Source organism: Oncorhynchus masou, chromosome 5 (genome assembly GCF_036934945.1).
Source record: "Oncorhynchus masou masou isolate Uvic2021 chromosome 5, UVic_Omas_1.1, whole genome shotgun sequence".
Lineage (NCBI taxonomy): Eukaryota > Metazoa > Chordata > Actinopteri > Salmoniformes > Salmonidae > Oncorhynchus > Oncorhynchus masou.
In genome coordinates, this window is record NC_088216.1 from 15,155,341 (window position 1) to 15,183,116 (window position 27,776).

General features: G+C 45.1%; 1 protein-coding gene across 2 annotated transcripts in view; it reads right to left on the bottom strand.

Moving 5' to 3' along the window:
- Window positions 1–296: 296 nt before the first annotated feature.
- The window catches only part of lcor (ligand dependent nuclear receptor corepressor), an 83,036-nt gene continuing 55,556 nt past the window's right edge, over window positions 297–27,776 (bottom strand). The window contains exons 3-7 of one of the 2 annotated variants that reach the window (XM_064961269.1): window positions 24,324–24,403; window positions 21,209–21,335; window positions 15,061–15,480; window positions 11,782–11,869; window positions 297–3,116 (exon numbers count right to left, since the gene is read on the bottom strand). In XM_064961269.1, coding sequence (XP_064817341.1) covers window positions 1,955–3,116; window positions 11,782–11,869; window positions 15,061–15,480; window positions 21,209–21,335; window positions 24,324–24,403 — 1,877 coding nt within the window. In that variant the 3' untranslated portion in view covers window positions 297–1,954. Of the gene's footprint in view, window positions 3,117–11,781; window positions 11,870–15,060; window positions 15,484–21,208; window positions 21,336–24,323; window positions 24,404–27,776 lie in introns of both variants that reach the window. The other variant, XM_064961263.1, reaches the window with a different exon arrangement.

The window sequence follows — 27,776 nt, forward strand, 5'->3', positions numbered from 1 at the left end:
CACCCACCTAGCCGGGCTGTAAGCTCCGCCCCCCGTCAGAAGTAGCAGAGTGAGAGAAGTCATGTCCTGCCCTTCACTTTTAGGTCCTGCAGGATAAAGGAAACACGTCCGTGTTTTAGAATCATGGCTTCGTCAAGAGATTCCCGTCTCAGGTACCCTGAGTTAAAAATGAGGAACAAAATCATCCAGAAATGCGGATTGGCTTTAAGTTCAGTGTCATTATAATATTTATATTATATTATCCCCTAATCCCTCCCAACCGAACACATCCCCTCTCACTGTTAAATGCCCCCCCCCCCAAGTATAAATGCACATTGTCGTAATAAACTGCCTTTGAAACTACCTTTGAACATTTTAAAACCACATGGGAGTGAGAGGAGCCATTTCAAAACTCATCAACTAAGAAGCTTTTACTTAGTTAGAATTCTAAAACAGAAAACCTTATGAAATGTTTAGTGTTTAGAGACAGTAAGGCTGGTAAAACCTTCGCTCAGTACAGGATAATATAGTTGTAGCAGCAATGTTTCCACTTCCTGGTCTTGGAGAGCTACAATGCATGTGGTTATCACTCCATGTGATGTCATAGTGTTAGGAGAACCCCGCCCACTAATTAGCTGAGCGCATATGCATGAGGTCATTGGTTGGAATGAAAACCAGAGATGGCTACAGCTCCCTAGGATCGGGATTGGGAACAGATGCACTTGTTGCAGGTGATTGAGGTAGAAGTTGCGCTCAACCACTGAACTAGGATCAGATCACCAAGCCCCAATCCAAACCTTAGCAATAAGGGGATAAAAAAAGACATCTGACTATGGACCAGTGGTTAGAGGCAACATTTACCTACCACCGTTGAGGTTGAGGAGCTCTCTCCAGGAGAGCAGCAGAGATATAAAATTGCCCCTACATGCTGATCTCAGGTCAGTTTTGAGGTTTCCCCCCTAATTGTTAAGGCAGGGTAAACTGATCCTAGATCTGTGGCTACGGGTAACTTGTACCTGGAGCGCAGTTGGCCGGGGATTATGACAGACCTTAAGTGCATGATGCTAGGACAGCAATGCCGAGGTAACCTGGTCTGTCACCACTGGGCGGCGCCGGTGAGCACCAGACTGAAAGTGTAGTGCAAAAGAAAGCCAAACAAAAGAAGATAAAACAAACAAACAAAACATTCTAAAACGTAGTAGTTATTTACTAAAACTTACGAACATGCATCCCTGATTGACTATTTTGTGTCTTTACCTTAAAAAGGACACAGCCAATGTTGCTTTCGTTTACTTTTAAAGAGTAGCAGAATATCGAAGGAGGAAAGAAAGTTTTGCGTTTGTTAAAGAGAAATGGCTACCTGGCGATCGAAATAATGCGGTTTTGATTCAGCTTCCTGGTGAGAGAGCTTCCTGGGACATTACTAGTTTTAGAGTTGGTTCAAAACATAGGAGACAGTTCACTTACCAATTGGTACTAGTACTTAAATGAGAGAGGGGGGACCATAATAGTATGTTCAAAAGGGTTCATTTTTAACCCCCTCTAATTTTCCCCAAAGTTGAGATATTCCGCAGCCCAGACTGCATTTAAAACCAATGCAGGGTCAGTGTATCAAGTTCAGAATAGGGGGAGTTAGGGTTTTGGGGGGATAATCAACATGCTTTACAAACTGTAATTAATAACTGTCACATCACTTGTGGCTTTTGACACATTTGTTTCGCCGCTTGATATAAAAGCTAAACAAATGTGCAGTGTCAAAACGACAACCGCAGAACCAGCCGATTGGTTTAGTTTTCATCTCCAGCTTGTTTTAGAATCCTCCTCATATCCCTGCGCTTGTGCTCACCCAGATACTGCAACAGCAAATTGGCACAAATAAAGCTCCATTTGTTTCCAGTTACTTTAGTCTTAATGTTAAGATGTTTTTATACATATATAAGGAAAGGGAGGATTCGGCGTCATCGTTGTTTCTCAGTTAATCTTCAAATTCCATTTTCATTTTTTGCTCGTGGTTCAGATCGGCGGCATCCGGTGGTGCAACCTCTCGCGGCGTCGCGGTTGGTGTAGTCTCTGACTCGGCGGCGGAATCCTGTCCTCCCATCCTCAAGGTCAATTTGAGCTTCTTCTTAGGAGGGTTCTTCAGTGTGCCCAGTCGCTCCTTCACCTTGTACTCCAGTGTGCTGTGAGGGATCCCGTACATGTTCTGGGCCTTGGATACGCTCATCTTCCCGCCCATCACCATGCCGATGGCCTCTTCTAAGATCTGGCTGTTGTACTGGCGGTATCGCCCCCTCTTCTTCCTGGGCTGCTTAGAGCACGGGTCGCCCTCGGGGTCGGAGGTCGGGTATGGTTGCCCGGAGGTCCCCTGGTCCACGTCGGAGCTCCAGTAGTCTGCCGCCCCATCCAGAAAACCTCCCAGGCTGCCTCTCAGGCTACCGGCACGCCGGTTCTGCTTGGGCAGGATGACCCTCAGCTTCCTGCTCAAAGCATTCTCCACCCCACCGTGGCCCCCGGCGCCCACCACCATGGCCCCGTACCCGTACAGGTCTGAGGCGTGGGAGTCCCATGACAGGTCCATGCCCCTCACCTGGGGGATCTTCAGGTCCACGGGCGGGGAGTGGTGGCCTCCCGGCTCCCTCTTCACCACCACCTCATGGTGGGTCTTGGTGGAGCCATGGTGGTGGCGGAGGCCACCTCCGGAGGAGCTCTTGGAGGAGAACGCCCCGTGGTGGTGGTTGTCCAAGAACAGAGGCAGGTCTTGGAGGTCTGAGAGGATGGCGCTGGCCTGCTTCAGCCTCAGCAGGCTGTCCAGTTGGTGGTGGTGGGCTTTACCACTGGAGGAACCCCACGGAGAGCCATCCCGTGCCAGGAGGGGGTGGGGCTCCACGTGGTTCCCTTTGTTCCTGTGGTTGAGAAGCCCCGCCGCCTCCAGACTAGCCAATGAGAGAGCGGGAGGCTGGCCGAGGAGGCGGTGCTTCTGGCTGAGGAGCTCCTCCTTTATAAGCAGCGAATGGGCCAATGGGGGCTTGAGGGGGGCGGAACTGACGTAGCTGTCCCTCAGCTCGTCCTGTAAGCTTCTCGGCAGCATGTCATCATCCTCCACGTCCCGAAAGGAGCGCTCAACTCTCAGGGCACGCCTGATTGGAGGGAAAAGAGAAGAGAGGGGTGTTAACTTGGAAGTATTCAAATCAGTCGAATAGTAATGAACCAAAAACTACACGTTAAAATTACACTACTCTACACTGCTGACTGTTAATGTCAACAAACAAAAAGTACCGCTTGGTTTTTAAAGAATATTACCTTGTGTTTTTAAAGTTGAACTTTCTTCCATAATATGTCATTGTTTAGGGGGGATTTTTTTCAGCAAAACTCTTCGGCAGTAAACATATAACAGTAAACGTATAACAGTAAACATGTAACCGTAAACATGCCACATCTAAATTATAAATCATCTCCCACACTTTAAAGAGGCAATCTGCAGTTGCTACATCCATTTCTGGACTCCTGAATTAGAGGTACCCACTGATTCTTGAAGAATATCATTTATAAAATGCCTCATCAGGATAATTGTACCCCATCAGAACCCAAAATGTAGGCTTGTAATACTCCCATGTTTGTAAAAAAAAAAAAAATGTAAACAAACACTACATGGCCTCGAAACATGCATAAAATGATAAGTCTGATATCATGGATGGTCAGTCCGTGCATCCATACAGATGTAGGATCTTAATTTGATCACTCTTTTTTTGCTGAGAATTTTTTTGCTTTTGGAAAGTATAATAAACTGAAATATCACATTTACATAAGTATTCAGACCCTTTACTCAGTACTCTGTTGAAGCACCTTTGGCAGCGATTACAGCCTTGAGTCTTATTGGGTATGACGCTACAATCTTGGCACACCTGTATTTGGGGAGTTTCTCCCATTCTTCTCTGCAGATCCTCTCAAGATCTGTTAGGTTGGATGGGGTGTGTCACTGCACAGCCATTTTTAGGTCTCTCCAGAGATGTTTGATTGGGTTCAAGTCCGGGCTCTGGCTGGGCCACTCAAGGACATTCAGAGACTTGTCCCAAAGCATTGTCTTGGCTGTCTGCTTAGGGTCATTGTCCTGTTGGTAGGTGAACCTTCGCCCCAGTCTCAGGTCCTGGGTGCTCTGGAGCAGGTTTTCATCAAGGATCTCTCTGTACTTGCTCCGTTCATCTTTCCCTCGATCCTGACTAGTCTCCTAGTTCCTGGTGCTGAAAAACATCCACAAAGCATGATCCTGCCACCACCATGCTTCATCGTAGAGATGGTGCAAGGTTTCCTCTGGGTGTGACGCTTGGCATTCAAGCCAAAGAGTTCAATCTTGGTTCCATCAGACCAGAGAATCTTGTTTCTCATGGTTTGAGAGTGCTTTAGGTGCCTTTTGGCAAACTCCAAGTGGCCTGTCATGTGCCTTTTACGGAGGAGTGGCTTCTGTCTGGCCTCTCTACCATAAAGGCCTGATTGGTAGAGTGCTGCAGAGATGGGAAAACCTTCCAGAAGGACAACCATCTCTACAGAGGAACTCTGGAGCTCTGTCAGAGTCACCGTCGGGTTCTTGGTCACCTCCCTGACCAAGGTCCTTCTCCCCTGATTGCTCAGTTTTACCTGGTGGCCAGCTCTAGGAAGAGTCTTAGTGGTTCCAAACTTCTTCCATTTATTTTTATTTTTTTATTTCACCTTTATTTAACCAGGTAGGCAAGTTGAAAACAAGTTCTCATTTACAATTGCGAGCTGGCCAAGATAAAGCAAATCAGTTTGACACATACAACGACACAGAGTTGCACATGGAGTAAAACAAACATACAGTCAATAATACAGTATTAAGAAGTCTATATACGATGTGAGCAAATGAGGTGAGATAAGGGAGGTAAAGGCAAAAAAGGCCATGGTGGCAAAGTAAATACAATATAGCAAGTAAAACACTGGAATGGTAGATTTGCAATGGAAGAATGTGCAAAGTAGAAATAAAAATAATGGGGTGCAAAGGAGCAAAATAAATAAATTAATTAAATACAGTAGGGAAAGAGGTAGTTGTTTGGGCTAAATTATAGGTGGGCTATGTACAGGTGCAGTAATCTGTGAGCAGCTCTGACAGTTGGTGCTTAAAGCTAGTGAGGGAGATAAGTGTAGATGAGGAGATAAGAATGATGGAGGCCACGGTGTTCTTGGGAACCTTCAATGCTGCAGACATGTTTTGTTGGCCTTCCCCAGACCTGTGCCTTGACACAATCCTGTCTCTGAGCTCTATGGACAATTTCTTCGACCTCATGGCTTGGTTTTTGCTCTGACAACTGTGGGACCTTATATAGACAGGTGTGTGCCTTTCCAAATCATGTCCAATCAATTGAATTTACCACAGATGGACTCCAATCAAGTTGTAAAAACATCTCAAGGATGATCAATGGAAACAGGATGCACCTGAGCTCATAGCAAAGAGTCTGAATAATTATGTAAATAAGGTATTTATGTTGTTTATTTTTAATACATTTCCAAATATGTTTAAAATCCGGTTTTCCCTTTGTGATTATGGTGTATTGTGTGTACATTGTTCCTCATCAAACATTATGTGATCCACGTAACAAAATGTGGAAAATGTCAGGGGGTCTGAATACTTTCCGAATGCACTGTAGGTCAAATTATGATCATACATCTGTAGCTCCGTCTATGAATTTGAGAGTGGTTACATTTCTCAGGGTCGGGGAGAATCTCTTTGTGATTGTTTCAACCGCCCCTTTAATTTCATGATTACTAGATATAGTATAGGACACAAATAACTACTTATATAGTCCCTTCAGTTTAGAGACAGTACCTTTATTTGAAATTCAATTTACTTCCTGGCGTGAGGGTGGGCGTTCAATCTCCATTTCAATTCATTACATTTGAGCAAAAAGCCCATTTGAGAAAATGTTTTGGCTGTAAACTTGTGTTAGCTATTAGCTAGTTATACAGCTTGACAAAGTAGTTGCCATCATACGGATTATGACTCGTTAGCTGTTCCATATGGTCTCATCACATGGGAGAGAGTGGCTGCCTGCATCCCAAATGGCACCTTAATCCCTATGGAGTGCACTACTTCTGACCAGGACCCGTAGTGCACTACAAAGGGAATGGGGAGCTATTTGGGATGCATCGGTGTCTGATGAATTATATTTACTGTGCAAAGTGGACGTAGCCGGAGCTATGTTCCACTCATTACAGCACGTTAGCTCCTATCTTCAACAATTAAGGTGCTCATGAGACACAGAGAGAAAGAGACAATTAACACTAATTTCCTATATTTTTTGGACCATGTGTAGAACATGCATGTTGTGACAGAGTGAGTCAATTTCATATAGGTAATTAGAGCTAACTTACTCGTGTCAAACGCTTCATTTAGTGTCCGTCTTTTTCAAACTCAATTTCATTCAAATCATTTTTGTTTCACGCAGAGAAAACTTATTTAAACTGAACTGCAATACCTTGTTGTTTCTTTGTCCCCGTCTTGCATGAAGCGTAACTATCCATTTACATGGACATTTTAAATTCAATTTGGTTCAAAAACAACCAAGCAACTTTATTTTACCACGTTAAAAAAAGTGATTTAAATGTTATTGAATCTTAATGCTGTTTAAGAGATAGAGAGCCATGCACTGAGTAAACAGAGAACACACACACGCACAGTCTGCTACACTAACAAATACCGTGACGACAAGGAGAGGAGGGAAAACATCAAGGACACACAGCATGAATTACCATGATCATAATACCAATCCCTCCCTGGGATAGAGACTCATTTGCCTGAGAAGGTATCGAGGGCGCAGAATGGAGCACATTGTGATCAGGTTGTAATTAACGGTATAGGATAAACTGTACATAGTAACAGTGTCATAGAATTCACCTGACAACACAATAGACAATGTCTGCGGTTGGAGTTGACGGCAGAGAGGTTCCGTTCCCAGCTAAACGAGAATGAACCTTGGCATGTCTCGTATAGAAATAGTCACAAAAAGGTTTGAGCGACACAAGGATGCTCTTTTTTTCTTACTCCACTCGTTATTTTAGAGAATCTGTCCTTTTGAGCTCCCTTTCTCCTTTCCATTATGTTGGCCTGAAATCAGGCCTGAATGTTGTTCCTATACGGCCTAGAAAGAACATAGTGTTTTCTAAGAAACCCGTGCTAAAGCTCCCAAATGACATTTCCGTAACGGGTCTTAACGTTTCTATTTCTGAACTACCTGAGAAAGAAGTGACTTTTTTCTGACCTTGGTGTCGGGTACTGTTCAGTATGTAACCATAGCAACAGTAGCCTTTAAGCAGGAAGCACACATCCCAGTCCCCCGCAGACAAGCAGAGTGACAGCTCAATGCTACCTTCTAAATAGGACCATGATATGTCAATCAGAATGGAAGGGGAAGTGTAGACAGATAGTGAATGAGCCTTAGCACCTAGGACGTCAGCAACCAAATCCTGAGAAGGAAGAAATATTATGGACATATGGACATGCATATGTCCAAAACAAGTACAGACGTTGGATCTTAATTTGATCACTCTTTTGTTGCTGAGAATTGCAAACATGTAGTGTATTTGAGTTTTAAAAAGGATTCTGAAGTTTGTCATTTCCAATATCAACACCTACAAAAATGTCCATTAATTATAATCCATAAAATAATTCATATTTCCTGTTGCTACAGGATTATTTTCCTGCTGTAGCAAACTGGCTCAAATCAAGATCCGACATCTGTACATACAGTATATGCATAACCCTGATGAGGTTGTTATCTATATGTCAAAAAGTCAAATTTTGACACACACATCCCTGATGAAGTAGTTATATATTTATATATGTTTTACAATTACATTTAGAATATACTTGATGAGGGAGTTAGAAGGTGGTTTCACAGTAATGATGGCTACACCATATAGTCTACACCTTATAGTCTACACCATATAGTCTACACCTTATAGTCTATAATAGTCTACACCACACAGTCTACACCACACAGTCTACACCACACAGTCTACACCACACAGTCTACACCATATACAGTGCATTCGGAAAGTATTCAGACCCCTTGACTTTTTCTACATTTTGTTAAAATGGATCAAATTAAAAAAAATTCCCTCATTGATTTACACCATTTTTTCTCTCACTTTTATTAAAAATAAAAAACAGAAATACCTTATTTACATAAGTATTCAGACCCTTTGCTATGAGACTCAAAATTGAGCTCAGGTGCATCCTGCTTCCATTGATCATCCTTGAGATGTTTCAACAACTTGATTGGAGTTCACCAGTGGTAAATTTAATTGATTGGCACACACCTGTCTATATAAGGTCCCACAGTTGACAGTGCATGTCAGAGCAAAAACCAAGCCTTTATGTCGAAGGAATTGTCCATAGAGCACCGAGACAAGATTGTGTCGAGGCACAGATCTGGGGAAGGGTACCAAAGCATTTCTGCAGCATTGAAAGTCCCCAAGAACACAATGGCCTCCATCATTCTTAAATGGAAGAAGTTTAGAACCAAGAAGACTCTTGCGAGAGCTGGTCGCCAGGCCAAACTGAGCAATCGGGGGAGACGGGCCTTGGTCAGGGAGGTGACCAAGAACCCGATGGTCACTCTGACAGAGATCCTCTGTGGAGATGGGAGAACCTTCCAGAAGGACAGCCATCTCTGCAGCATTCTACCAAACAGGCCATTATGGTAGAGTGGCCAGACAGAAGCCACTCCTCAGTAAAAGTCACATGAAAGTCAGCTTGGACTTTTCCAAAAGGCACCTAAAGACTCTCAGACCATGAGAAACAAGATTCTCTGGTCTGATGATACCAAGATTGAACTCTTTGGCCTGAATGACAAGCGTGACGTCTGGAGGCAACCTGGCACAATCCCAGCAGTGAAGCAGGGACTGGGAGACTAGTCAGGATCGGGGAAAGATGAACGGAGCAAAGTACAAAGAGATCCTTGATGAAAACCTGCTCCAGAGCACTCAGGACCTCAGAATGGGGAAAAGGTTCACCTTCCAATAGGACAACAACTTTAAGCACACAGCCAAGACAATGCAGGAGTGACTTTAGGACAAGTGTCTGAATGTCCTTGAGTGGCCCAGCTAGAGCCCGGACTTGAACCCGATCAAACATCTCTGGAGAGACTGGAAAATAACTGAATGGGAGAAACTCCCCAAATACAGGTGTGGCCAAGCTTGTAGCGTCATACCCAAGAAGACTCCAGGCTGTAATCGTTGCCAAAGGTGCCTCACAAAGTACTGAGTAAAGGGTCTGAATACTTATGTAAATATGATAGTTCAGTTTTTTTTTTTATACATTTGCAAAAATGTCTAAAAACGTGTTTAGTCAACTGTAGTCTGCACACAGTGGTGGTTAATGGTGTATGGTGACTAGTGGCACTTGTTTGCTGTTATGAAACTAAAACTAACAAACTATTGATGTATTTGTTATTATGGTGTCATGATATTTTTTTAAAGATACTGTTATAATTTCATTGTGTAAGTAAATACTAGGTTAATTTCCACACTGTAAAATAAAGGGGTAAGCTAAATGAGTGAGATGATCTGTGTTTGGTAATATATCTGAGGTCTCGGAGGAAGTGTGGAGGGATGGAGGAGTGGAGCGAGGGAGGAGGGTGGATGGAGGAGGGGTGGAGCGAAGGAGGAGGGTGGAAGGAGGAGGGGTGGAGTGAAGGAGGAGGGTGGATGGAGGAGGGGTGGAGCGAAGGAGGAGGGTGGATGAGGAGGGGTGGAGTGAAGGAGGAGGGTGGATGAGGAGGGGTGGAGCGAAGGAGGAGGGTGGATGGAGGAGGGGTGGAGAGCAGGAGCAGGGTGGATGGAGGAGGGGTGGAGAGCAGGAGGAGGGTGGATGGAGGAGGGGTAGAGAGCAGGAGGAGGGTGGATGGAGGAGGGGTGGAGAGCAGGAGGAGGGTGGATGGAGGAGGGGTAGAGAGCAGGAGGAGGGTGGATGGAGGAGGGGTAGAGAGCAGGAGGAGGGTGGATGGAGGAGGGGTAGAGAGCAGGAGGAGGGTGGATGGAGGAGGGGTGGAGAGCAGGAGGAGGGTGGATGGAGGAGGGGTGGAGAGCAGGAGCAGGGTGGATGGAGGAGGGGTAGAGAGCAGGAGGAGGGTGGATGGAGGAGGGGTGGAGAGCAGGAGGAGGGTGGATGGAGGAGGTGTAGAGAGCAGGAGGAGGGTGGATGGAGGAGGGGTAGAGAGCAGGAGGAGGGTGGATGGAGGAGGGGTGGAGAGCAGGAGGAGGGTGGATGGAGGAGGGGTGGAGAGCAGGAGGAGGGTGGATGGAGGGTACAGCCAATTCCTCATCCCCCTCTTTAGTTAATATTACATGACCTGATCATTAGTGAATCCCAAACCACCAACGCTGCTTCTGATACACCAACGAGGTGTCTTACAACACACCACCCTCACCATACAATATCGCTTTGGGCGTCAACATGTATCGAGACGCTCAAATCCATCTTTGACCTTCTGTGTGTTCTAATCATTCCAAGGTCTATTCCATAGTTATACAGGTAATTTATTCTAATTTAAAGCAGGAAAACAAAGTTTGTACAGTGTGTTAATCATGCAAATATGACTTGAAGGCAAAACACTCAGGTATCAATAACATCCACCACGACTATGTGGGTAAGTAAATAAGAGCTGGATATAGTAGAGAGACAACAGGAAAACCAATAGTCCCTGAGGTCTTTGATGCAGTCTAACGTTGACCTCCTAGATCATGAAGAATTACATCCAAATAGCATAAATACATACTTATAAAAACCTAGGTACCGTAATCATACGGATTACGGATGAGGGTTAGTTACTTATAAATACCTAGATACTGTAATCATAATGATAATGGATGAGGGTTAGTTACTTATAAATACCTAGGTACTGTAATCATAATGATAATGGATTCGGGTTAGTTACTTATAAAAACTTAGGTACTGTAATCATAATGATAATGGTTTCGGGGTAGTTACTTATAAAAACCTATGTACTGTAATCATAATGATAATGAATGAGGGTTAGTTACTTATAAAAACCTAGGTATTGTAATCATAATGATAATGGATTAGGGTTAGTTAATTATAAAAACCTAGGTATTGTAATCATAGTGATAATGGATTAGGGTTAGTTACTTATAAATACCTAGGTACTGTAATCATAATGATAATGGATTAGGGTTAGTTACTTATAAACACCTAGGTATTGTAATCATAATGATAATGGATTAGGGTTAGTTACTTATAAAAACCTATGTATTGTAATCATAGTGATAATGGATTAGGGTTAGTTACTTATAAAAACCTAAGTATTGTAATCATAGTGATAATGGATTAGGGTTAGTTACTTATAAAAACCTAAGTATTGTAATCATAGTGATAATGGATTAGGGTTAGTTACTTATAAAAACCTAAGTATTGTAATCATAGTGATAATGGATTAGGGTTAGTTACTTGTAAAAACCTAAGTATTGTAATCATAATGATAATGGATTAGGGTTAGTTACTTATAACAACCTAAGTATTGTAATCATAGTGATAATGAATTAGGGTTAGTTACTTGGAAAACCTAAGTATTGTAATCATAGTGATAATGGATTAGGGTTAGTTCTCTTCCGACGCTGAAAGCCCTTGACATCGTAACGTAACATTACCTTGGAAACCAATGGGAAATAACACATTGATCACTACAATGATCATTTATAACGGAGGTTTGTGTGTGTGTGTGTGTGTGTGTGTGTGTGTGTGTGTGTGTGTGTGTGTGTGTGTGTGTGTCTTACCCCTTCACTGTGGGCAACAGGGTGTAACTGGGAGAGGTTTTGAGGACGCTGCCGTGGGCCTTCTTGGTGGAGAGGTCCAGGACTCCATCTGAGGATGAACATGCGCAGACACACTGTTTTAGGGCACAGTTCATCACAGATCATCTAAGTATGTACTGTATAACTTGACTTCAATTGATTGGGACTTTTTAAGTGAATCTAATTAACATTGTAAATGTGTCGTTCAATAACAGATGTTTGTGTAACTCTATAAATCACTGTAAATGAGAAAGGAAAAGGACTCCAGGAGGAGAATACAACATAGAAAATCACATGAATAAATAGTGAAAATAATCATTACTGTTCCCTCCGCTCTGCTCTTTGTTTAAAGAGTAATAACAGTATTATATTCCTCTTTCCACTGACTGAACCACACACACACACCCTCCTCCTCCACGGGTTAGTAATCCCCAAAGTGCAGCTGACCTGTCTGATGACCTGTCTGATGACCTGTGTGATGACCTGTCTGATGACCTGTGTGATGACCTGTGTGATGACCTGTGTGATGACCTGTGTGATGACCTGTCTGATGACCTGTCTGATGACCTGTCTGATGACCTGTGTGATGACCTGTCTGATGACCTGTCTGATGACCTGTGTGATGACCTGTGTGATGACCTGTCTGATGACCTGTCTGATGACCTGTCTGTCTGAACAGAGCTGAAGGACCTCTTTAATCTTTAGGGCTTTTTGGTTCGACAAAACAAGGTGGTGATATTAAAATGACTTTCTCTCTCTTGTGTGTTTATGGGTTTGTGGGGAGGGGTGGGGTGGGGGGCCATACATAAACACACTATAATACCATATATGGTCACAGAGGATCATCCAGGCCAAATGTCTATAGGGCAAGAAGGAGTTTAAGGCATGGGGGTTAATGTTTTTAAGATTCAAAAATCTATTTTTCAGCATAACGCGACTTGGCATTCAGCCTCCAACTGTTTGTTAGAATTAGGATACTAGTAGTTTTCATTTGACCCAGTCTGTTTGGCTCTATACAACTTTTACTGGTCCAATTACAGGTTGTGGGGATTTGCGACCAAGGTTTAACTTCCTGACATGTCTTGAGATGTTGCTTCAATATATCCACATCATTTTCCTACCTCATGATGCCATCTATTTTGTGAAGTGCACCAGTCCCTCCTGCAGCAAAGCACCCCCACAACATGATGCTGCCACCCCTGTGCTTCACGGTTGGGATGGTGTTCTTCGGCTTGCAAGCATCCCACTTTTTCATGGCCAACAGTTCCATTTTTGTTTCTTCAGACCAGAGGACATTTCCCCAAAAGTACAATCTTTGTCCCCATGTGCAGTTGCAAACCGTAGTCTGGCTTTTTTATGGTGGTTTTGGAGCAGTGGCTTCTTCCTTGCTGAGCGGCCTTTCAGGTTATGTCGATATAGGACTCGTTTTACTGTGGATATAGATTCTTTTGTACCGGTTTCCTCCAGCTTCTTCACACAGTCCTTTGCTGTTGTTCTGGGAATGATTTGCACTTTTCGCACCAAATATACGTTCATCTCTAGGAGACAGAACGCATCTCCTTCCTGAGCGGTTAGATGGCTGCATGATCCCTTGGTGTTTATACTTGCGTACTATTGTTTGTGCAGATGTACGTGGTACCTTCAGGTGTTTGGAAATTGCTCCGAAGGATGAACCAGACTTGTGGAGGTCTACCATTTTTTCCCTGAGGTCTTTGCTGATTTCTTTTGATTTTCCCAAGATGTCAAGCAAAGAGGCACTGAGTTTGAAGGTAGGACTTGAAATACATCCACAGGTACACCTCCAATTAGCTTCTAAAGCCATGACATCATTTTCTGGAATTTTCCAAGCTGTTTAAAGGTACAGTCAACTTAGTGTATGTGAACTTCTGACGCACTGGAATTGTGATACAGTGAATTATAAGTGAAATAATCAGTCTAAACAATTGTTGGAAAAATTACTTACATGCACAAAGTAGATGTCCTAACCGACTTAACAAAACTATAGTTTGTTAACAAGAAATTTGTGGAGTGGTTGAAAAACGAGTTTTAATGAATCCAACCTAAGTGTATGTAAACTTCCGACTTCAACTGTAAGAGAGATATAGGGGAGATATATGGGAGATAGAGGGAAGATATAAGGGATATATAGGAGCGATATATAAAAGAGATATGGGGGATCTATAGGGGATCGATAGGGTAGAGATATAGGGGAGCGATATAGGGGAGCGGTATAGGGGAGCAATATAGTGGATATATAAGCAAGATACAGCGGAGATATCGGAAAAATAGAGGAGATATAGAAGAGATAGCGGATATATAAGTGAGTTAAAGTGGAGATATAGGAGAGATATAGTAGAAATAGAGAGGATATATAAAGGATATATAGTGTAATAGAGGAGATATAGAGGATATATAAGTGAGTTAAAGTGGAGATATAGGAGAGATATAGTAGAGATAGAGGGGATATATAAGTGAGTTAAAGTGGAGATATAGGAGAGATATAGTAGAGATAGAGGGGATATATAAAGGATATATAGTGGCTCATAGGAGATACATGGGAGCTATAGAAGAGATATAGGGAAGCTATATGAGACCTATAGGGAAGCTATATGAGACCTATAGGGAGATATAGAGGATATATGCGAGAGGGGAGGGGAGATATAAGCAACATACAGGAGAGATATAGTCAATATAGGGGAGATATTGGCGATACATGGAGATATTGGCGATACATGGAGATAGGAGCGATACAGGGAAGATAAATGGAGATAGGAGAGATACATGGAGATTTTTTTTTATCCTTTATTTAACCAGGCAAGTCAGTTAAGAACAAATTCTTATTTTCAATGACAGCCTAGGAACAGTGGGTTAACTGCCTGTTCAGGGGCAGACAGACAGATTTTGTGCCTTGTCAGCTCGGGATTTGAACTTGCAACCTTTCAGTTACTAGTCCAATGCTCTAACCACTAGGCTATACATGGAGATAGGAGAGATACAGGGAGATATAGGAAAGATAAATGGAGATAGGAGAGATACAGGGCGTTCTATTGAAGTTATGGGGGAGTTCTTCAGTCCAGGTTTCTCTTCTACTTATTTATTTTATTGCATATGTTTTCTTATTTCCCTTTTTCTTATTGTTGTTGCATTGTTGAGAGAGAGAGAGCCTGCAGGTAAGCATTTCATTGTAGTGTAACACCATATTATCTTGTCCATACGGTAAATAGGTGTTGATTCGATATGGACGTGTGAGTGGTGTCTTACCCTCTGTTTTGGTCTCTGTGGGGTCGGGCCTCTTGACGGTGAGGTCCAGTGGAGAGTCCTGGTCGGCCATGAGAAGCTTGCTGAGGACAGGGTTCTGTGCAGAGGCAGCAGCACCGGTACCACTACAGTTACTACCGGCTCCGTTCCCACTGTCCGGGGCGAAGGCAGAGGCGGGGCTGAGGCCCGGGGCGGGGGACGGGGGGCTGGACGCCCCCGGCAGAGCGAGGGGGGCCGGGGCTGGAGAGGCCGCTCTCGGCAGGAGGTGGCTTTGGTCCTTGATGCCGTTGGGCTGGGGGTGATGGGGGGGGTCCTGAGAATAGCTGTTTTTTGAGGTATATTCGGCAGCGAACTGACGGATCATTCGCTGCATTATCTCACGAGCCACTAGAGGGATGTGGGGGTCCGAGAAGCTTGGGAGGTCTGCTAGAGACAAACAAACACACAACATTAGACACCTATTAGAACATTCTTAATCTGTTTAACATTCCAACGACCGGCAAAGATCTGGCAGCACTACAACTAGAAACATTAAAGCTGCAATATGTCACTTTATGGGGGAACGGACCAAATTCACGTAGAAATGTCAGTTATGAACCTGTCATTCTCACTGAAAGCCAGTCTCAGAAGTTGTAGATATGTTCTATGTGCACTACTTCTCTTCCCGTTCCTAATTTAGTTTTTGCATATTTTACTTTCGGTTTTGTACGGTTTTTCGGTCTTTCTATTCCGCAACAAAGCCTCCTTCACTCACGCCGCCAAACTTACCCTAGTAAAACTGACTATCCTACCGATCCTCGACTTCGGCGATGTCATCTACAAAATTGCCTCCAACACTCTACTCAGCAAACTGGATGCAGTTTATCACAGTGCCATCCGTTTTGTCACTAAAGCACCTTATACCACCCACCACTGCGACTTGTATGCTCTAGTCGGCTGGCCCTCGCTACATATTCGTCGCCAGACCCACTGGCTCCAGGTCATCTACAAGTCTATGCTAGGTAAAGCTCCGCCTTATCTCAGTTCACTGGTCACGATGGCAACACCCATCCGTAGCACGCGCTCCAGCAGGTGTATCTCACTGATCATCCCTAAAGCCAACACCTCATTTGGCCGCCTTTCGTTCCAGTACTCTGCTGCCTGTGACTGGAACGAATTGCAAAAATCCCTGAAGTTGGAGACTTTTATCTCCCTCACCAACTTCAAACATGTGCTATCCGAGCAGCTAACCGATCGCTGCAGCTGTACATAGTCTATTGGTAAATAGCCCACCCTTTTTCACCTACCTCATCCCCACACTGTTTTTATTTATTTACTTTTCTGCTCTTTTGCACACCAGTATCTCTACCTGTACATGACCATCTGATCATTTATCACTCCAGTGCTAATCTGCAAAATTGTAATTATTCGCCTACCTCCTCATGCCTTTTGCACACAATGTATATAGACTCGCCTTTTTTGTACTGTGTTATTGACTTGTTAATTGTTTACTCCATGTGTAACTCTGTGTTGTCTGTTCACACTGCTAATCTTTATCTTGGCCAGGTCGCAGTTGCAAATGAGAACTTGTTCTCAACTAGCCTACCTGGTTAAATAAAGGTGAAATAAAATAAAAATAAAAAAAAACACCAGCTTCAAACAGCTGAAAATACAATATTTTTGGTTATTGAAAATATATTTCACAGCGGTTTAGACCGTACAGCAATTTTCTAAGCTCTACATGACTTGTTTTGTCACATAAACTGAAATTAGGCGAACTATTCTAATTTTAGCAACCAGGAAATATTACTGTTTATGTGAAGAAAAAATTATAATAATAATATATATACAAACTGATAACAATTAAGGTAGATGTGACTATACACACATACATTTTTATTAAAAATAGACTGTTAGAATGTGGACATAGATATATACCTACAGGACATGTTGTTTAATACCTCTCTGTAATACTACAGACAGACTGTTACAATGTGGACATAGATGTACACCTACAGGACATGTTGTTTAATACCTCTCTGTAATACTACAGACAGACTGTTACAATGTGGACATAGATGTACACCTACAGGACATGTTGTTTAATATCTCTCTGTAATACTACAGACAGACTGTTACAATGTGGACATAGATGTACACCTACAGGACATGTTGTTTAATATCTCTCTGTAATACTACAGACAGACTGTTACAATGTGGACATAGATGTACACCTACAGGACATGTTGTTTAATACCTCTCTGTAATACTACAGACAGACTGTTACAATGTGGACATAGATGTACACCTACAGGACATGTTGTTTAATACCTCTCTGTAATACTACAGACAGACTGTTACAATGTGGACATAGATGTACACCTACAGGACATGTTGTTTAATACCTCTCTGTAATACTACAGACAGACTGTTACAATGTGGACATAGATGTACACCCACAGGACATGTTGTTTAATACCTCTCTGTAATACTACAGACAGACTGTTAGCAAGGCTTCATCGCAAATGGCACCCTATTCCCTATGTAGTGCACTACTTTCAACCAGAACCCCATTGGCCCCTATAGTAGTGCACTACATAGGGAATATGGTGCCATTTGGGACACAGATCTAGTCTACCCTATAGCCCCCAACTTTCAGTCGCAAAACAACAAAGTGATTTAGCAGACAAGCTTTCTGGAAAAACATTTCCTTTTGGGCCGAGGAATTGTGCCCTGTGTCCGAAGGGGAAGCTTTCTGCAAACAATACCTACGTCCTGGCACACTATTCCCAATACAGTGCACTACTTTTAACCAGGGCCCTATGCAATCTGGTCAAAAGTAGTGCACTATGTAGGGAACCGGGCTCCGTTTGGGACGCCGACCGCGTGGACCCAAAACATAAAGCCGGGAGCATATAGACATTATAAAAACATTTAGCTACAGGAACATCACTGGGAAGGAAGAAACCCTCAGACAAACGACACAACATCTATGTGTGTCTGTGTATATACTGTGCACAGTGTTTGTTCAGCTACATACATTCAGTGTACACACCATTTAGGACCTTTCTTATATTGACTTGATTCCAATGCTTCCCATAGCTGGCTGGATGTCCTTTGGTTGGTGGACCATTCTTTATACACACGGGAAACTGTTGAGCGTGAAAAACCCAGCAGCGTTGCAGTTCTTGACACACTCAAACTGGTGCGCCTGGCACCTACAACCATACCCTGTTCAAAGGCACTTTAAATATGTTGTCTTGCCACCCATTCACCCTCTGAAATGACACACATACACAATTCATGTCTCAATTGTCTCAAGGCTTAAAAATCCTTCTTTAACCCGTCTCCTCCCCTTCATCTTTAACCCATCTCCTCCCCTTCATCTTTAACCCGTCTCCTCCCCTTCATCTTTAACCCGTCTCCTCCCCTTCATCTTTAACCCTTCTCCTCCCCTTCATCTTTAACCTGTCCCCTCCCCTTCATCTTTAACCTGTCTCCTCCCCTTCATCTTTAACATGTCTCCTCCCCTTCATCTTTAACCTGTCTCCTCCCCTTCATCTTTAACCTGTCTCCTCACCTTCATCTTGAACCCGTCTCCTCCCCTTCACCTTTAACCCGTCTCCTCCCCTTCACCTTTAACCCGTCTCCTCCCCTTCATCTTTAACCTGTCTCCTCCCCTTCACCTTTAACCCGTCTCCTCCCCTTCATCTTTAACCCGTCTCCTCCCCTTCATCTTTAACCCAGCTCCTCCCCTTCATCTTTAACCCGGCTCCTCCCCTTCATCTTTAACCTGTCTCCTCCCCTTCATCTTTAACCCGTCTCCTCCCCTTCATCTTTAACCTGTCTCCTCCCCTTCATCTTTAACCCGTCTCCTCCCCTTCATCTTTAACCTGTCTCCTCCCCTTCGTCTTTAACCTGTCTCCTCCCCTTCATCTGCACTGACTGAAGTGGATTTAACAGGTGACATCAATAAGGGATCAAAGCCTTTACCTGGATTCACCTGGTCAGTCTGTCATGGAAATAATGTTTTGTACACTCAGTATATAACAGCTTTAGGCCAGCTGAGGGCTGAGGGCTGAGAGCAGAGGGCTGAGAGCAGAGGGCTGAGGGCTGAGGGAGCTGAGAGCAGAGGACTGAGGGCTGAGAGCAGAGGGCTGAGGGCAGAGGGCTGAGGGCTGAGGGCTGAGGGCTGAGGGCTGAGAGCTGAGGGCTGAGGGCTGAGGCTGAGGCTGAGGGCTGAGAGCTGAGGGCTGAGAGCTGAGGGCAGAGGGCAGAGGGCTGAGAGCTTGAGGGCTGAGAGCTGAGGGCTGAGAGCAGAGGGCTGAGAGCAGAGGGCTGAGGGCTGAGGGCTGAGAGCTGAGGGCTGAGAGCTGAGGGCTGAGGGTTGAGGGCTGAGGGCAGAGGGCTGAGAGCAGAGGACTGAGGGCTGAGAGCAGAGGGCTGAGGGCAGAGGGCTGAGGGCTGAGGGCTGAGGGCTGAGGGCTGAGGGCTGAGGGCTGAGAGCTGAGGGCTGAGGGCTGAGAGCTGAGGGCAGAGGGCAGAGGGCTGAGAGCAGAGAGCTGAGGGCTGAGAGCTGAGAGCAGAGGGCTGAGAGCAGAGGGCTGAGGGCTGAGGGCTGAGAGGAGCAGAGGGATGAGCAGAGGGCTGAGGGCTGAGAGAGGGCTGAGAGCTGAGAGGGCTGAGAGCAGAGGGCTGAGAGCTGAGGGCTGAGAGCAGAGGGCTGAGGGCTGAGAGCAGAGGGCTGAGGGCTGAGAGCAGAGGGCTGAGAGCTGAGAGCAGAGGGCTGAGAGCTGAGAGCAGGGCTGAGAGCAGAGGGTTGAGAGCAGAGGGCTGAGAGCAGAGGGCTGAGGGCTGAGGGCTGAGGGCTGAGAGCAGAGGGCTGAGAGCAGAGGGCTGAGGGCTGAGGGCTGAGAGCAGAGGGCTGAGGGCTGAGGGCTGAGAGCAGAGGGCTGAGGGCTGAGAGCAGAGGGCTGAGGGCTGAGAGCAGAGGGCTGAGAGCAGAGGGCTGAGAGCTGAGAGCTGAGGGCTGAGGGCTGAGAGCAGAGGGCTGAGGGCTGAGGGCTGAGGGCTGAGAGCAGAGGGCTGAGGGCTGAGGGCTGAGGGCTGAGGGCTGAGAGCAGAGGGCTGAGGGCTGAGGGCTGAGAGCAGAGGGCTGAGGGCTGAGAGCAGAGAGCAGAGGGCAGAGGGCTGAGAGCAGAGGGCTGAGGGCTGAGAGCAGAGGGCTGAGAGCAGAGGGCTGAGGGCTGAGAGCAGAGGGCTGAGAGCAGAGGGCAGAGGGCTGAGGGCTGAGAGCAGAGGGCAGAGGGCTGAGGGCTGAGAGGGCTGAGGGCAGAGGGCCGGGTGTGGAGTGTGAACCCAGATTGATTGGGCAGACACATTGATTGGATCAGCATCGGACTGAGTGACCGAATCCTCTCTAAAACAACCATGTATCTCAAATGGCACCTTGTTCACTAGTGCACTGCTTTTGACCAAAAAAAGTAGTGCACTAAATGATATAGTGTAGGGAATAGGGGGCATTTTGGATGCACCCAGTCACACACTGCACCCCTCTCTTCTCTAGGAGAGTATATAACCATAACAATACATGGTCACTTAACCGACACGTTTCATTTTAAACTTCAGTTTTTTTAGGACACGATTTTTAAATGAACCTTTATTTAACTAGGCAAGTCACTTAAGAACATATTCTTATTTACAATGACCGTCATACACCGGCCAAACCTGGACGACGCTGGGCCAATTGTGTGCCGCCCTATGGGACTCCCAATCACGGCCGGTAGTGATACAGCCTGGAATCAAACCAAGGTGTCTGCAGGGATGCCTCAAGTACTGAGATGCAGTGCCTTAGACCGCTGCGCCACTCGGGAGCCCAAATGTGGGAATCAAACCCACAACTTTGGTGTTTCCAAGTTCCATACCTTGTGTCTTTATAACGCCCCAACTGATTACACCATATAGTTCTACTGGACTCCCTTATGGTTCTAGGTTCTAAAATCCCGTGTGGTTCTACGTTCTAGACTCCCTTACGGTTCTACATGCTAGACTCCCTTATGGTTCTACGTTCTAGACTCCCTTATGGTTCTACGGTCTAGACTCCCTTATGGTTCTACGTTCTAGACTCCATTATGGTTCTACGTTCTAGACTCCCTTATGGTTCTAGACTCACCCTTTCTGTAGAAGACAGCATTGAGGAACTCTTCGGCTTGCTTCTCCAGGCGGGTGATTTTGGACGTGTCCTGTTTCAAGTCCTCTGACTCTGATAAGACCTGGGGAGTGATGCCAACCAAGTGTTCCTGAGAGGGACACAGAACACAAGAGGAAAAGGGTTTAGGATTTTAGAAAACAGTACATAAATGTACAACAAGTGTTCCTCAGAGGGACACAGAACACAAGAGGAAAAGGGTTTAGGATTTTAGAAAACAGTACATAAATGTACAACAAGTGTTCCTCAGAGGGACACAGAACACAAGAGGAAAAGGGTTTAGGATTTTAGAAAACAGTACATAAATGTACAACAAGTGTTCCTCAGAGGGACACAAGACAAAGCAGACACACAGTTTTAATGACGTTTTCCTGGACCAAACCCAGAGGAAAACCTTAAAGTACCTTTGAAGTCCGTTTTTTTTTTTTTACTAAGCAAAGAAAAGACATATGACAATAGGTGGCGAGATAACGCTGTGGTGGCTTTAAAAGACCGGGTGGCAAAATATGGTGGTTAAGAAAGTCATTGTGTGGTGCTATGGACATGCAGTCATTGTGTGGTGCTATGGACATGCAGTCATTGTGTGGTGCTATGGACATGCAGTCATTGTGTGGTGCTAAAAGTCATTGTGTGGTGCTATGGACAAGTCATTGTGTGGTGCTATGGACATGCAGTCATTGTGTGGTGCTATGGACATGCAGTCATTGTGTGGTGCTATGGACATGCAGTCATTGTGTGGTGCTATGGACATGCAGTCATTGTGTGGTGCTATGGACATGCAGTCATTGTGTTTATGAAACAAACAAATGAATGATCTGGGGTGGTGGTGGGAGGAATGGGCGTGACACCCTGACTGTCTCTCCGCTTTCTCCTCTTACAATCCAGTGACGTGAAAACTGGCAAAACCAAAACAGGCTCAAACAGTTTCTTTCATACCTTCACAGTGAAGATGAATGAGGCATTCTCTCTTCCTTCCCCTCGCTCTCCATCCCCCTCTCCCTCCCTCTCCCTTGTCTCTCTCTCCCCTCGGAAGACACTTCAGTTGAATGCATTCAGTTGTTCAAGTGACGAGGTATCCCCCTTTCACTTTCCTCCTCCCTCTGCCTCTCTCCTCCCCCTCTCTCGCTCTTCCCCTCCCTCAAGCCTACCTCCTCCCCCTCTCTCACTCTCCCCCTCCCTCAAGCCTACCTCCTCCCTCTGTTGGGAGTTTGCATAGCTGCAGATCAATGAATCAATTGTTTCCGTCCTCTGCAGGTCCTCTGGCATTTCATGCAATTAAACTCACACAGTGAAATATGAAGAGTACGTCCCAAATGGCACCCTATTCCCTACATCGTGCACTACGTTTGACCAGAGCGCTATGGGCCGTGTTCAGACGTAGTGCACTATAAAGAGAATAGGGTGCCATTCTGGACGTAGGGCAAGCCCAACCCACCCAGCCCGGCCCGGGCATGGCAAGGCCAGAGACAAGCAGAGGAAGGAGGGCAGATATGTTCTAGGTAATATGTTTTATGGACCATGGAGCGTAATCACAAAGTGTCCCAGATGTCGTAATGCTGAAACTGATTTATAAATCCTATTCATTATAATCTGATCATAGATCAGCACTACTACTATGTTATATATGTTTATAATAATAATTTGGTTGGTACTTGTATTTGTTATTTTTCACACATGTACAATTGTGTATTAAATTGTAGGTGCCAGATGGTCGACCTTCAGGGTTGAAGAGGTCAAGATGAAAAAGAAGAAAAGGAGCGGTTTGTTGGCATGGCAACAGAAGGGGGGGCTCTTTGTGAGGCCTTCTGTTTCATCCTTCGTTCTTCCATTAAAGGGGCAATATGGGATTGGTATATCAAAAGTGGCGCAGTGTCCACTTCATCGTTTGAATCCCAGATTGCCCCTTTAAAAAGACAGAAAAAATGGAGGACGAGTGGCGCCCCGAACCACATGCCGACGAGCCATCAATTCACAAGGTCAAAGGGAACGAGGGGTGACTGAAAGGGCAAAAAATAATAATACATTCCTGAGAGGCAGAACATTCTAGCGCCATTTTAGGATGATTAGACATGGCTGAATGAGTGAGACGACCAGGGACTGACCTCTACTTAAAGGGTGTGTGTGTGTGTGTGTGTGTGTGTGTGTGTGTGTGTGTGTGTGTGTGTGTGTGTGTGCGTGCGTGCGTGCGTGCGTGTATGTTTGTTCGTGAGTGATTGTGTGTGTGTGTGCGCGTGTGTTATTGTCGATGAGGCGATGGAAAGATGAAAAGATGCAGACTGGCTTTTGTTCATGAAGCTAATTAGCTAGCTGTAATGCAGTGTGTGGAGTTTAGCTAATCAGCTAGCTGTAATGCAGTGTGGGGGGTTTAGCTAATCAGCTAGCTGTACTGCAGTGTGGGGGGTTTAGCTAATCAGCTAGCTGTAATGCAGTGTGTGGAGTTTAGCTAATCAGGTAGCTGTAATGCAGTGTGTGGAGTTTAGCTAATCAGCTAGCTGTAATGCAGTCTGGAGGATTAGCTAATCAGCTAGCTGTACTGCAGTGTGTGGAGTTTAGCTAATCAGCTAGCTGTAATGCAGTCTGGAGGATTAGCTAATCAGCTAGCTGTACTGCAGTGTGTGGAGTTTAGCTAATCAGCTAGCTGTAATGCAGTCTGGAGGATTAGCTAATCAGCTAGCTGTACTGCAGTGTGGGGGGTTTAGCTAATCAGCTAGCTGTAATGCAGTCTGGAGGATTAGCTAATCAGCTAGCTGTACTGCAGTGTGGGGGGTTTAGCTAATCAGCTAGCTGTAATGCAGTCTGGAGGATTAGCTAATCAGCTAGCTGTACTGCAGTGTGTGGAGATTAGCTAATCAGCTAGCTGTAATGCAGTCTGGAGGATTAGCTAATCAGCTAGCTGTAATGCAGTGTGTTTAGCTATTGTCTCGATGTATGTCTGTGTCTGTGTCTGTGTGTGTGTGTGTCTGTGTCTGTGTCTGTGTGTGTGTGTGTGTGTGTGTGTGTGTGTGTGTGTGTGTGTGTGTGTGTGTGCGTGCGTGCGTGCGTGCGTGTGAGCCACAGCAACTCTAATAACATCAATTACCTTGACTTTCTCTCGTCTTAAGCAGCAAAAGAGACAATTTACATCAAACGACCAATCCAACAGTACCTCGGGCTCGCAATCTGTGGGAAGAAGAAGACACACACAAACACACACACGTCAGAGAGGTTATGGTAATAATGACAGGCCGCTGTGTGTGAGCTTAGACAAACCACAGCACAGCTAACCATTTCATGCATTTCAAAATAAAACCCTTCAGAATATGAAAAGCATTGAAAATAGCAACAGTTTGTTTTGAATGATGGCCGAGTTCCTTTTCATACATAAAAACTGTCAACCAAGACATCAACTGTCCGGACACACACACTCAACCAGAAGATTACCCTCAATCAGTGTGTGTGTGTGTGTATCTGTATGAGTGTATGTGACATCTCTGTGTCTCCAAGTGACAAGGCCTCCTGGTGACTCTCTCTAGAACACAGTATGAGCTTCCTTTGTGATAACTAAATCTTCAGGGAACATGACTTGTGTCACAGTCCTAGTGGGAGGGGAGCGGAGCGGACGTTGGGCCTGGGCGCCTGGCAGCGTGCGGCGGCCTTGGATACGTGACTATTGTGTTGGTGACAGATGTAGAACCGGGCGCCTCGACATAGTGTAGTCATTAACCTCCAGTCCCCTGCACTAAACCCTACCCCTTCATATGCAGAGGAGAGTGAGTGTGTGTGTGTGTGTGTGTGTGTGTGTGCGTGCGTGCGTGCGTGCGTGTGTGTGTGTGTGTATGTATGTATGCTGGTGTGTGTGTGTGTGTGTGTGTATGTATGCAGGTGTGCGTGTGCGTGTGCGTGTGCGTGCGCGTGCGTGTGCGTGTGCGTGCGTGTGCGTGTGTGCGTGTGTGCGTGTGCGTGTGTGTGCGTGTGCGTGTGTGTATGCAGGTGTGCGTGTGCGTGCGTGTGCGTGTGCGTGTGTGTATGTATGCAGGTGTGCGTGTGCGCGCGCGCGTGTGTGTGTGTGTGTGTGTGTGTGTGTGTGTGTGTGTGTGTGTGTGTGTGTGTGTGTGTGTGTGTGTGTGTGTGTGTGTGTGTGTGTGTGTGCGTGTGGCTATAATGCTCCAAGGGCATAGAAAAACAGAGAGAGAGGAGGGATGCCCAACAAACTCACCTTTTGGTGCACCATGGGTAAAAAGAAAAGTGCACCGAGCTACACACGGAACTCACAGCACTAAGAGGGAGAGAGATATGCCCCCCTAGGCACAGCTATGACAACATAACCAACAAAAACGGGTCACAACTCCTGCAGCTCTGTCGCACGCTGGGTATGTACATAGTCAATGGTAGGCTACGAGGGGACTCCTATGGTAGGTACACCTATAGCTCATCTCTTGGCAGTAGTACTGTAGACTACTTTATCACTGACCTCAACCCAGAGTCTCTCAGAACGTTCACAGTCAGTCCACTAACACCCCTATCAGACCACAGCAAAATCACAGTCTACCTGAACAGAGCAATACTCAATCATGAGGCATCAAAGCCAAAGGAACTGAGTAACATTAAGAAATGCTATAGATGGAAGGAATGCATTTTGGAAACCTAACAAAAAACAATTAGGCAACAACAAATTCAATCCCTTTTAGATGTAAACTTGGCAGTAGAAAATCTTAACAGTATATTTGAGTCTTCTCATGCTTTGTTGATTTCAAAAAAGCCTTCGACTCAATTTGGCATGAGGGTCTGCTATACAAATTGATGGAAAGTGGTGTTGGGGGAAGAACATACAACATTATAAAATCCATGTACACAAACAACAAGTGTGTGATTAAAAAAGGCCCAAAACAAAGAAATGTCTTCCCACAGGGCCGTGGGGTGAGACAGGGATGCACCTTAAGCCCCACCCTCTTCAACATATATATCAATGAATTGGAGAGGGTACTAGAACAGTCTGCAGCACCTGGCCTCACCCTACTAGAATCTGAAGTCAAATGTCTACTGTTTGCTGATGATCTGGTGCTTCTGACCCCAACCAAGGAGGAACTACAGCAGCATCGAGATCTTCTGCACAGATTCTGCCAGACCTGGGCCCTGACAGTAAATCTCAGTAAGACCAAAATAATGGTGTTCAAAAAAAGGTCCTGTCACCAGGACCACAAACACAAATTCCATTTTGACACCGTTGCCCTAGAGCACACAAAAAACTATAATAACTTGGACTAAACATCATTGCCACAGGTAACTTCCACAAAGCTGGGAACGATTTGAGAGACAAGGCATAAAATTCAACATACCAATTAGGATCTGGCTAAAAATACTTGAATCAGTCATAGAACCCATTGCCCTTTATGGTTGTGAGGTCTGGGGTCCGCTCACCAACCAATAATTCACAAAAATGGGACAAACACTATATTGACACTCTGCATGCAGAATTCTGCAAAAATATCTTCTGTGTACAACGTAGAACACCAAATAATGCACGCAGATTCTACAACCACCTAAAAGGAAGCGATTCCCAAACCTTCCATAACAAAGCCATCACCTACAGAGAACCTGGAGAAGAGTCCCCTAAGCAAGCTGGTCCTGGCTCTGTTCACAAACACAAAATTAACAAGCTAATTTGCTCTAAACGGACGATAGAGAGAAAGGGGATAAAAGAGAGAGGGGGATGAGAGAAAGAGAGAGAGGGAGAGAAAGAGAGAGGGATAAATGAGATTGGAGAGAGGGGGATAAGTGCAAGAGAGAGTGAGAGAGAGAGAAAGGGGATAAGAGAGAAAGGGGATAAAAGAGAGAGATTTGAGAGAGGGGGTGACAGAGAGAGAAAGAGAGAGGAATAAAAGAGATTGGAGAGGGGAGGGATAAGAGAGAGAGATAAAGGGGGATAAGAGAGAGAGAGAGTTAGAGAGAGAGGGATAAGAGATGGCGATAAAGTGGGGGATAAGAGAGAGGGAGAGAGGGGGGATAAGAGAGAGAAAAAGGAGAAAAGGGAGAGGGGTAAGAGAGAGAGGGGATAAGAGAGAGAAAAAGGAGAAAAGGGAGAGGGATAAGAGAGAGAGAGGATGGGGGTAAGAGAGAGAGGGGATAAGAGAAAGAGAGCGAGAGCGAGAGAGAGATAAAAGAGGGAGAGAAAGAGAGATAAGAGATTGAGAGAGGGGGATAAGAGAGAGAGAGGGGGGATAAGAGACATTAAGAGAGGGGGGATACGAGAGAGAAAAATTATAAAAGAGAGAGGGGATGGTAGAGAGAAGGATACGAGAGAAAGGGGATAAAAGAGAAAGAGGGGGAAGAAGAGAGAGAGAGGGATAAAAGAGATTGGAGAGGGGGGATAAGAGAGAGAGGAAGTGAGAAAGAGATAAGAGCAAAAGAGAGAGTGATAGAGAGATGGGGATAAGAGAGAGAAAAGGGATAAAAGAGAGATAGATGGAATGAGAGAGAGGAATAAGAGAGAGAAAGAGAGAGATAAGAGATTGGAGAGAGGGAGATGATAGAGAGCAAGAGACAGAGGAGGATA